Below are 11,972 nucleotides of genomic sequence, written 5' to 3'. Positions count from 1 at the left end.
TATATCGTGAGTATGTTATATCAAGTAAAATATCGTGGCTATATCGTGAGTATGTTATATCAAGTAAAATATCGTGGCTATATCGTGAGTATGTTATATTAAGTAAAATATCGTGGCTATATCGTGAGTATGTTATATCAAGTAAAATATCGTGGCTATATCGTGAGTATGTTATATCAAGTAAAATATCGTGGCTATATCGTGAGTATGTTATATCAAGTCAAATATCGTGAGTATGTTATACCAAGTCAAATATCGTGAGTATGTTATATTAAGTAAAATATCGTGAGTATGTTATATCAAGTCAAATATCGTGGCTATATTGGAGTATGTTACATCAAGTAAAATATCGTGGCTATATCGTGAGTATGTTATATCAAGTAAAATATCGTGGCTATATCGTGAGTATGTTATATTAAGTAAAATATCGTGGCTATATCGTGAGTATGTTATATCAAGTAAAATATCGTGGCTATATCGTGAGTATGTTATATCAAGTAAAATATCGTGGCTATATCGTGAGTATGTTATATCAAGTCAAATATCGTGAGTATGTTATACCAAGTCAAATATCGTGAGTATGTTATATTAAGTAAAATATCGTGAGTATGTTATATCAAGTCAAATATCGTGGCTGTATTGGAGTATGTTACATCAAGTAAAATATCGTGGCTATATCGTGTATTCAGTATCGCAAATAGTATTGCACTGAATATCGTTATTTCTTGTATCGTTATATTGGAGTATCATGAATGTCGTTATATCGATTATTGAACAAAAAAAAGCTCTCATTTTTAAAAAAAAACCTTTAAAAGAAAAAAATCGACAACAACGCAGATTTATGTTTTTAGAACGATATTTCGGCAGGCCAATACCTGCCTTCTTCAGGTTATAAATGAGTTACAGTGGCATGTTACAACTAATATATGTACAAAATTCATTGATGATTAACTAACAAAAGATAAAAATAGTAATTGAGTAAGGAGTAACTTATGGAAGATGGTAAATAGGGTGGTGTGGATTACTAAACAGCTAAACGGTTTCTTCACGCTGGTTGAGGCCACACTACACTACCTAACATCAACGACATAATCCAAAGAAATTACAACCTCTTACTATCGTCTAAGCGATGCCATAAGGTTTCACTGAGCCTCCCCTTTCGCCGCTTACCTAACCTCCGCGACATCCCCGTTAAAGCCAAGTTAACTTTCGACACCAACCTAACACCAACCAACCTCCCGGTGCCTTCCGCCCCTGCCTAACCTGCCCCTATATTAGAACCGATGGCCTAACAAGCTACACATTTTTCTCAAGAGGTGAAACACGACCTATAACCTCCCACATAAAACCTGCAATACTAAAAACGTGATTTATATGATTCGAGGTAAGCAGAGTCTAACGGTCCGGCAGCCGTATGGGGCCCTAAAAAAACTAACGGTCCGACAGTCCGAAATAACCCTATGTTTCTTGCTGAATTCAGCTCATATCTATTCCAAAACAAGTTATCTTTGCTGGGAATACCCAAGCAAATACCCATAATACCCAGTACCAAGAATACCCAATACCAATAAAGATAAGATCGCGGGCTCAAGTATTTTAAGTAAAGATACAACATTATACAATAAGACACAAAATCATTAGTGGGATTTGACCCAAGGGAATATCTGTATGCCAGATTAAGGGGTTGCTTGTAAAAAAATCACAACAGACGGGCACCGACGGTAAGGAACAGTAGCCAAGGAAAGCCTTACCATCTTTGTTGTATCAGAGAAATTTCAGGAAAGCTCCAGGGATCGCAAAGAGATCGAACTGAAGCTTCAAATTAGTAGCTGCCACATTAAACTTCTACCCTGGGTACCAGAGCCTTCAGACGCTGAGGAAGTCTGGAGGCTTTGGTGCCCAGGATAAAAAAACGACAATAAATTCTTTGTCTTTCCCTCGCTCTGTAGTTTTCGTATCCAGGCTTCTCTCGGTCAGCTCAATCACATTGACTCGTCAAAAAGAAAAAAAAGTCGCGCAAGATATAGAAGCCTGGGGACGAGATTTGGCTCCCTATGGAGCGCACAGCCGAGTCCTAAACCGGAATATTTGCCGTGTCAACCACCATCAATCAGTGGGAACACCCGACACACCGCCGATCACCAGCCGTCACTCAAGAGAGCCATCAACAAGGCTAGCGCCACGCGGGGTCGCCACAACAGACGGAGATTCTGCGACACGAAATGCAACACAGTGCCGCAAGGAAGCTATAACTACGCTAGATTACCCTAAACACACGAGCTTTCCCTCGCAGTGATAGCTCCACTATTTAGGAACAGAAGGGATTCATTAGTGACATGTATTTGCAGCGGCCAGGACTTGAGCGAGAGGGACCATTAGCGTTTGTTTATTTTGCGATGGTTATCCAAGAAATTAGAATTTTCGGTTTGGGGTTCGCCAAGGCCACCATTTTGAGAAATTCAGTACTCGTACTGTGCGAAATTATGAACAAAAGGAGTTGTTCGTTTTTAAATCGGCGTAACATTGGCTTCCCTTACTATCAGATTTCACACTTTCTTCTGTCCGTTAAGAAGAAACAAGGCGTATGGCTAAATATATTTTCTTATTTGAAACAGTAAAAAGGAGATAATTCTATTAAGACCAGTTTAGAATTGCGTCGAGCACGGCAATCAGTCACCACGGTATTTTACTCGTGACTTTAGTGGCTTTTTACTCTTGACTCTAGTGGCTTATATTACTCTTGACTCTAGTGGCTTTTTATTACCCTTGACTGGTGGCTTATATTACTCGTTTCAAGTGCTTCCCTTCGGCTTCGGCTTGAGGTGATAATTATACACTTACCGTCCCCGCAATTCAGGCTCTGCGTTGGTATTCACAAATTACGAGCATTTTATTTATGAATCTTTAAAAACCTATACGCACACTACATGGGACGGGGCATGCCATTTCAGGCTAGACAAGCGAGGGAAATTAACAACGCATGAGCACGGGGAGAAATTTCTTATTTGCTTTGAATTCTTTATCATTATAACTAAAAGGCGATTTGAAGTCTCGGTGCATCGTCGATAGGTATGGGTTTTTTGGGTTATCTGTGATTGTGTGCCTACGTGAATATGAGTCGTGTATCGGGAAGAATGCGTCATCAAGGTTGTTGACGGCGGGTCACGCTTGATTGGCGGGAGATTTTCTCGCTTGCTCTTTGTAGTGACCGCCACACATTAACCTCTCTGGGTTGCCTCTCGCTTATAATCTAACACATCACAACCTTTTTTGGGACGTTACAACTCGGTGTGGATTTTACGAGCAGTGTAAAGTTTCGTTCGTTTGTGATGGAAGGAACGAGAAGAAAGCGAGAACGCGAGCAAGCGCCGGCGGTTAGCGAAGACGACTCGGATAGCTCTCTAAAAGGATCCGACTCCGAGAACGCCAGTCGATTGAAACGTAAACGTCGAAAGCCTCGTCTTACTGGCCTTAGCAAGCAACGGCAAGCGGCAAATGCCCGTGAGAGGAATAGGACGCACAGCGTCAATGCAGCATTCAATGCTCTTCGTCTTCTTATTCCAACTGAACCTTCGGATCGTAAACTTTCCAAGATAGAAACACTTCGCCTTGCGTCCAGTTACATAGCGCATCTGAGCACTATCCTCATAAGTGGGACACAGTGCCCCAATGTGCCGTCTTCTATGGATCATATCAGAACTATTTCGCCATCCTCAGCTAGAAGGGTTTGCACGTTTTGCTTGAGTTTGCTGAAGGCGGTAAGTCGTACGTACGTCCAGGGTGATATGTTACGGGGTGATTTGTAAAATGCCTGGTTTTGACAGAACCACTTCAATTTATCATCGCATAGTGACAATAAACGTACGGTCTGGTAACAATTTATAATCATACTCCACGTTTCGCGTCTCAAACTTACAGTTTTGAGTGTAATGGCTTTGTTTACCAGTTCTGTTAAGTTAGATGTAAACACGAGCAACATGTCGCATTTAGCAATTTCTATTCCACGTACCGCTACAATTTCCACTGATCTAATGCGACTGATCTAATGGTCGTGATATTTGTCATTAAATGATTACTGATACTACAATAGAGTAGGAAAACTTATAATGCGCGATGTTCTTTTTTCTTTAATTTGATTACGAACCAGAGAGAAGAAAACTTGTTAAACTTCCGTACGTTTTATGGAAGAAATCTGACTCCGTTTTACTATCGACCTTCAGGCAAGCTCACCAAGTTGTCTGAAATTTTTAAAAGTTCTTAACGTAAATTTAATTCAGATTTCTTACTAAAAATAGTGGAAAACAATTACTGGCTGGTAATGGATTGGTAATTGACTCAATTCATACATGAAAAGAAAATCAAAGTATAAAAGACGTTTCGACGAAAATCGAGTTCTATGGTATCCTCGTATTGGCATCATCCTCCCAAAAAAACTTCAGTTATGGTGTGGATTTTCTTTGGATATGTCATATAGACAACAGCATTTTGGTTCCTATCTAACGGTCCTAATCGATTAGACATGGCTAATTAATTGGTACAATAGCCGCACCTCGAGCGCTAAAACAACACATGCCTGGAGACGACTTGACGTTCTACCATTCGGTTGCAGTCAAAGCAATTAATCACAAGGCAGACGTCTCTCTTTGTACACAAACATTCAGCGATTTCTGATCTTGCTATCAGCTATCTGGCATTTTTATTATTTCATATCAGCTGGCCGTTGTTTTTTCTGGGTTGGCTGTGTCCCATCACGTGCCTGCTACAGGCCCCTTATTGTTGCTCTTATTATCGATCCTGGCACGGAGGCTGTGGTGCCTGTTGTCAGTGGCATAACACGACTTATTTTATGTAGCAATGCTTTATTTTCTCTCTCTGTCCCATCGTGAGATGGGTGCGCGTGTGTGCGTAGTATCACCTGTAACGCCCAAGAGTAATAACCGGCGGGCGAGGGCTCCCTCCAAGGGCTACTATAGAAACAGAATCCTACATGTGGGCATGCTCCTCCATTTGCTTCTGTCCCATGATGGAATGGGAGTGTGTTAGCGTGACTAGAGTAGCACCTCTGGGACGGCCGGCGGTAAAGCCTCAGATGCCTACCATCTGCAGTAAAGCGACAGGATCTTATTATTCTTACGATTTCCCTTGTTATTCTTGGTATCCTGTTATGGATGGGTGTATGCGAGTGTGCCTAGTGTCTGCCTGTGACGCCTCAGAATGACCGCCGGCTCGAATTCATATGCGTGCCAGCTGTACTATAGGAAGGGATTTTATTATTCTAGCCTTGGTTCTTATTGTTCTTGGATGTTTGGATAGCATTAAGGTCTATTTGCGCATTCCTATTGCGCGGCGAGTAATCGTCTAATCTCCGGCTTGGCGCATTAGACAGCTCATATTGTTAGTCTCATAATTCCATCATCCTCGTGTACTTGGGCTTCTAATGCGCGCGGCTTGTCGCTCTGCCTTTCCTTTTGTCAACATCCTCTGAAAAGAAGGCTGTCTTATCACAAGTCGTCCCTCCGCTCATCTTGACCTGAAATGGCAGGTTTCTACGGTCACGAATCTCGCTTTAGGGCCACTGAAGTCTTGATAAGACCCCGTATTATTGTAAATCCAGAGTCATTCAGCCTATGGATGCATTTTTGGATAAACCCTCCCATTTTCCTTTCATTTCCTTTTCCCTTCGCCCCCATTTTCGTTAGATTCTTGGTCAGCACATAAGCATAAGAGTACCCTGCTTTTTGTACGAAAGTATTTGGTTTTGAAAAATTAAGCAATGAGCACTTTGAATGTCGAGTGAATAGCAAAATAATAGTCTACTTCATCTGTGCGCTATTGGTAGTCTCATTTAGGGCAAAATAGCGACATGATAAAGGCAGCGATTTATTTTTTCAACAGTCGAATAAGCGCTTTTCCAAAGATACTCGTGTGAGGCCGTACAGAAAAGCATTCTGTTACCGTAAAATAGGCTAAATCAGTGCGAGCAAGGCTGATACTGCGAATAAACGCGATATATTTAGGAGACAACTCGGGGCCTTTTCATTTTGGACTTCGATGAGTCTACTCGTCTAGTTTTGGTTGCCCTTGGTTTAGCAATTGATTTAAATCTAACTTACACGATGACGGAATACCATTCAGTAGTTAATTTGCAATCAAGAAAATGGGGGGCCTCTGGAATAAAACTATTTTATACCCACGCAAAGTCGACACGGCGCAGCTCATTGCTCTCAAGAGAATCACAGTATTGGCGATCTATCACATGTTCATTTAGCCACAATTGCAAGAATAGACCAGCATGGTGGTTTGGGCAATAGCATTAAAAGATTAGTTAAATGATGGTATGTAATGGCGAAAACAGACCACTTCTTTCAGTTTACTTTGTTTCCTTTATGACAACTGTTAACGATTTTGCACATTAGCAATACAAGTTAAAAATCTGTTGCTCCCTTAGTTGCGCATATATTTGCTAACTTTTTTTAATATAATATTTCGTGTTTGATCCCCCGTATGCCCTCCTGCATACGATCAAGATTCAATTGCCCAAAATGCTCTTCTGTAAACTGCTGGCTTCTATCTGCGTCCTAATGCGAATACCATCCGTCCGCGATTCTCCCGCGTCTATTTTGCGCCTTTTTCGAGTCTTCTTATGGATATGACGTAACTGCTACCGGATGTTGGATTGGACGTATAGGGCCTGAGAGGTAGTGTAAGGCTTTCGAGCAGGGATAAGTAAGGCCAGAAAAATAAGAGCATCAAAATATTATCGAAAAGGCAAATTTTAAAATGAAACAAAGTTTTTATAACAAAAACAGAAAGTTGCTTATTTCATCATATATATTTATAATTATTAAAATCGCGATATCATTCGCGAAAATAAGTGTGGTTGGATTTTTCTTTCCATAGCTTAGCGACATTTTCGTGGCCTACCTGATTTACGGTTAAAAAAATCGGCGTTTTACGTTTAACGGTTGAAAAAATTGGCGTTTTTACGCTTGCGGTAATTTTTTCGGCATGTTTATTACGGTGAACGTTTTCCCCTCAGACTTTGGCTTCAATAATTAACATTTTTTGCCATTTAATGGCTAACCCCATTGAGACCCTCTACACATGGCCACTCATTTTCGTGGTCTTTAAAAGTTTCCTGTGAAGGTTGAGAAAGGTAACATGAGTTATGCTTTTGTTCAGGAGTAACGCTTATGAGAATTATTATTTATTTTGCAGGTAACAAAAGACGATAAACCGCTGAGCAGAAACTTTATGGATCGCCCGCGAAACCGAGACTCGAAGAGCTGAGTACACGTGATCAAGTGTGCCGCCCGCATAGTGCGCGCGTGTCAAGTCACGTGAGCGTAACAACAGGGTAGTGAGACTGAAAGCGATCAGAAATACGGTGCTCCTCGGAGAGAACGTGGAAAGATTTCCAAATCAAACAGTTACGGCGTTACGACAGCGAATATGGAAACTGTTGTAATTTGTGTCGCTTTGTAATTGCATCAAAGTTTTTGGGAGTATGGGGAATCGGAAAGTGAGGTACATTTCGATGAAACCTTCATGATTTACACTATTTTCATATGGCTTTTCGGCTCAAAACATATCGATATTTTCCTGTTTATGCATCAACAAGTAAATAGATGGGGACGCGATTCATAAAACCGAAGTACGTAAAGGTAATACTGTTCGGACAAAGAGATAAAAAAAAAATAATAATTCCAGACAAAATATTACCAACCCACTGTTCATTAAAAAGAACATCAATATTTATGCCCTCTGAAAAAACTGAATGCCTGAGGATTGGAGAATTTCATTGTGAGTTTTGGAGCATAACACGGAAATGAACGACTCGGGCAACTTTTCTCTTTTAATAACGTCATCTTGCTAGCCATCAAAGACCCGAAACAGTAGGAAACCAGATTCAAGCTGTGTATTTAATTCAATAAATCATCATCCAAAAACCGATAAATATATGGTCTGAGTTGATGATGTGTACAGTAGTCTGTGTGATGTGTACAGTAGTCTGTGTGATGTGTACAGTAGTCTGTGTGATGTGTACAGTAGTCTGTGTGATACGTACAGTAGTCTGTGTGATGTGTACAGTAGTCTGTGTGACGTGTACAGTAGTCTGTGTGATGTGTACAGTAGTCTGTGTGATACGTACAGTAGTCTGTGTGGTGTGTACAGTAGTCTGTGTGGTGTGTACAGTAGTCTGTGTGATGTGAACAGTAGTCTGTGTGATGTGTACAGTAGTCTGTGTGATACGTACAGTAGTCTGTGTGATGTGTACAGTAGTCTGTGTGACGTGTACAGTAGTCTGTGTGGTGTGTACAGTAGTCTGTGTGGTGTGTACAGTAGTCTGTGTGATATGTACAGTAGTCTGTGTGATGTGTACAGTAGTCTGTGTGATACGAACAGTAGTCTGTGTGATGTGTACAGTAGTCTGTGTGATATGTACAGTAGTCTGTGTGGTGTGTACAGTAGTCTGTGTGATACGTACAGTAGTCTGTGTGGTGTGTACAGTAGCCTGTGTGGTGTGTACAGTAGCCTGTGTGATGTGTACAGTAGCCTGTGTGATGTGTACAGTAGTCTGTGTGATACGTACAGTAGTCTGTGTGACGTGTACAGTAGTCTGTGTGGTGTGTACAGTAGCCTGTATGATACGTACAGTAGTCTGTGTGATGTATAAAGTAGTCTGTGTGATGTATAAAGTAGACAGTGTGATGTGTACAGTAGTCTGTGTGATACGAACAGTAGTCTGTGTGATACGTACAGTAGTCTGTGTGATGTGTACAGTAGTCTGTGTGATGTGTACAGTAGTCTGTGTGATATGTACAGTAGTCTGTGTGGTGTGTACATTAGTCTGTGTGATACGTACAGTAGTCTGTGTGGTGTGTACAGTAGCCTGTGTGATGTGTACAGTAGCCTGTGTGATGTGTACAGTAGTCTGTGTGATACGTACAGTAGTCTGTGTGACGTGTACAGTAGCCTGTGTGATACGTACAGTAGTCTGTGTGATGTATAAAGTAGTCTGTGTGATGTATAAAGTAGACAGTGTGATGTGTACAGTAGTCTGTGTGATGTGTACAGTAGTCTGTGTGATGTGTACAGTAGTCTGTGTGGTGTGTACAGTAGTCTGTGTGATACGTACAGTAGTCTGTGTGACGTGTACAGTAGCCTGTGTGATACGTACAGTAGTCTGTGTGGTGTGTACAGTAGTCTGTGTGATGTGTACAGTAGTCTGTGTGACGTGTACAGTAGTCTGTGTGACGTGTACAGTAGTCTGTGTGACGTGTACAGTAGTCTGTGTGACGTGTACAGTAGTCTGTGTGATGTGTCCAGTAGTCTGTGTGATGTGTCCAGTAGTCTGTGTGGTGTGTACAGTAGTCTGTGTGACGTGTACAGTAGTCTGTGTGACGTGTACAGTAGTCTGTGTGATGTGTCCAGTAGTCTGTGTGATGTGTCCAGTAGTCTGTGTGACGTGTACAGTAGTCTGTGTGACGTGTACAGTTGTCTGTGTGACGTGTACAGTAGTCTGTGTGATGTGTACAGTAGTCTGTGTGATGTGTCCAGTAGTCTGTGTGGTGTGTACAGTAGTCTGTGTGGTGTGTACAGTAGTCTGTGTGATATGTACAGTAGTCTGTGTGATACGTACAGTAGTCTGTGTGGTGTGTACAGTAGTCTGTGTGGTGTGTACAGTAGTCTGTGTGGTGTGTACAGCAGTCTGTGTGATGTGTACAGTAGTCTGTGATGTGTACAGTAGTTTAGTGATGTGTACAGTAGTCTGTGTGATGTATAAAGTAGTCAGTGTGACGTGTACAGTAGTCGGTGTGACGTGTACAGTAGTCTGTGTGACGTGTACAGTAGTCTGTGACGTGGACAGTAGTCTGTGTGATGTGGACAGTAGTCTGTGTGATGTGTACAGTAGTCTGTGTGATGTGTACAGTAGTCTGTGTGATGTGTACAGTAGTCTGTGTGATGTGTACAGTAGTCTATGTGACGTGTACAGTAGTCTATGTGACGTGTACAGTAGTCTGTGTGATACGTACAGTAGTCTGTGTGATGTGTACAGTAGCCTGTGTGATGTGTACAGTAGTTTGTGTGATGTGTACAGTAGTCTGTGTGATGTGTACAGTAGTCTGTGTGACGTGTACAGTAGTCTGTGTGATGTGTACAGTAGTCTGTGTGATGTGTACAGTAGTCTGTGTGGTGTGTACAGTAGTCTGTGTGATGTGTACAGTAGTTTGTGTGATGTGTACAGTAGTCTGTGTGGTGTGTACAGTAGTCTGTGTGACGTGGACAGTAGTCTGTGTGATGTGGACAGTAGTCTGTGTGACGTGTACAGTAATCTGTGTGATGTGTACAGTAGTCTATGTGACGTGTACAGAAGTCTGTGTGACCAGTACAGTAGTCTGTGTGATGTGTACAGTAGTCTGTGTGATGTGTACAGTAGTCTGTGTGATGTGTACAGTAGTCTGTGTGATGTGTACAGTAGTCTGTGTGATGTGTACAGTAGTCTGTGTGACGTGTACAGTAGTCTGTGTGACGTGTACAGTAATCTGTGTGATGTGTACAGTAGTCTGTGTGATGTGTACAGTAGTCTGTGTGATGTGTACAGTAGTCTGTGTGACGTGTACAGTAGTCTGTGTGATGTGTACAGTAGTCTGTGTGATGTGTACAGTAGTCTGTGTGGTGTGTACAGTAGTCTGTGTGATGTGTACAGTAGTTTGTGTGATGTGTACAGTAGTCTGTGTGGTGTGTACAGTAGTCTGTGTGACGTGGACAGTAGTCTGTGTGATGTGGACAGTAGTCTGTGTGACGTGTACAGTAATCTGTGTGATGTGTACAGTAGTCTATGTGACGTGTACAGAAGTCTGTGTGACCAGTACAGTAGTCTGTGTGATGTGTACAGTAGTCTGTGTGATGTGTACAGTAGTCTGTGTGATGTGTACAGTAGTCTGTGTGATGTGTACAGTAGTCTATGTAACGTGTACAGTAGTCTGTGTGACGTGTACAGTAGTCTGTGTGATGTGTACAGTAGTCTGTGTGATGTGTACAGTAGTCTGTGTGGTGTGTACAGTAGTCTGTGTGGTGTGTACAGTAGTCTGTGTGGTGTGTACAGTAGTCTGTGTGGTGTGTACAGTAGTCTATGTAACGTGTACAGTAGTCTGTGTGACGTGTACAGTAGTCTGTGTGATGTGTACAGTAGTCTGTGTGATGTGTACAGTAGTCTGTGTGGTGTGTACAGTAGTCTGTGTGGTGTGTACAGTAGTCTGTGTGGTGTGTACAGTAGTCTGTGTGGTGTGTACAGTAGTTTGTGTGATGTGTACAGTAGTCTGTGTGGTGTGTACAGTAGTCTGTGTGACGTGTACAGTAGTCTGTGTGATGTGGACAGTAGTCTGTGTGACGTGTACAGTAATCTGTGTGATGTGTACAGTAGTCTATGTGACGTGTACAGTAGTCTGTGTGACGTGTACAGTAGTCTGTGTGACGTGTACAGTAGTCTGTGTGATACGTACAGTAGTCTGTGTGGTGTGTACAGTAATCTGTGTGATACGTACTGTAGTTTGTGTGATGTGTACAGTAGTTTGTGTGACGTGTACAGTAATCTGTGTGATGTGTACAGTAGTGTGTGTGATGTGTACAGTAGTCTATGTGATGTGTACAGTAGTCTGTGTGATACGTACAGTAGTCTGTGTGATACGTACAGTAGTCTATGTGATGTGTACAGTAGTTTGTGTGATAGTCCATGTGCGCAGTAGCAGCCTTCTTGATGTGCGCAGTGTTAGAATGTTATAGTGCGCTTGCACATTTAAGTGCAACCCTATGCTTAGATGGAATTAATAAACTTAACAAGTTAAATTGGTTAAAAAGTGATCGAGTCAGTGCGAAATAACGGGAGAACTGCTATCAGGTGCGAGGGTTTCAAGCACCGTTGCGCCAAACACCCGAAGGCGCTACGAACGAACGCCGAATAGTGCTAT

General features: G+C 41.9%; 1 protein-coding gene across 1 annotated transcript; it reads left to right on the top strand.

The window, feature by feature from the left end:
• Nucleotides 1-2,186: 2,186 nt before the first annotated feature.
• On the top strand, nucleotides 2,187-7,953 carry LOC116619567 (transcription factor 15). Its single transcript, XM_032384474.2, has 2 exons — nucleotides 2,187-3,758; nucleotides 7,219-7,953. The coding sequence occupies exons 1-2, from the start codon at nucleotides 3,330-3,332 to the stop codon at nucleotides 7,288-7,290; spliced, it is 501 nt and encodes a 166-aa protein (XP_032240365.1). The 5' UTR covers nucleotides 2,187-3,329; the 3' UTR covers nucleotides 7,291-7,953.
• Nucleotides 7,954-11,972: the final 4,019 nt, after the last annotated feature.

This window comes from Nematostella vectensis, chromosome 2 (genome assembly GCF_932526225.1).
Source record: "Nematostella vectensis chromosome 2, jaNemVect1.1, whole genome shotgun sequence".
In the NCBI taxonomy this organism is placed as follows: Eukaryota; Metazoa; Cnidaria; class Anthozoa; order Actiniaria; family Edwardsiidae; genus Nematostella; species Nematostella vectensis.
Note: the sequence above shows the minus strand (reverse complement) of the source record. Positions and strands in the feature narration are given on the sequence as shown.

Coding starts and splice junctions, on each gene's coding strand:
- LOC116619567 (XM_032384474.2), top strand. CDS start 3,330: ATGGAAGGAACGAGAAGAAAGCGAGAACGCGAGCAAGCGCCGGCGGTT. Junction 3,759..7,218: donor GCTTGAGTTTGCTGAAGGCG/GTAAGTCGTACG, acceptor TTTATTTTGCAG/GTAACAAAAGACGATAAACC.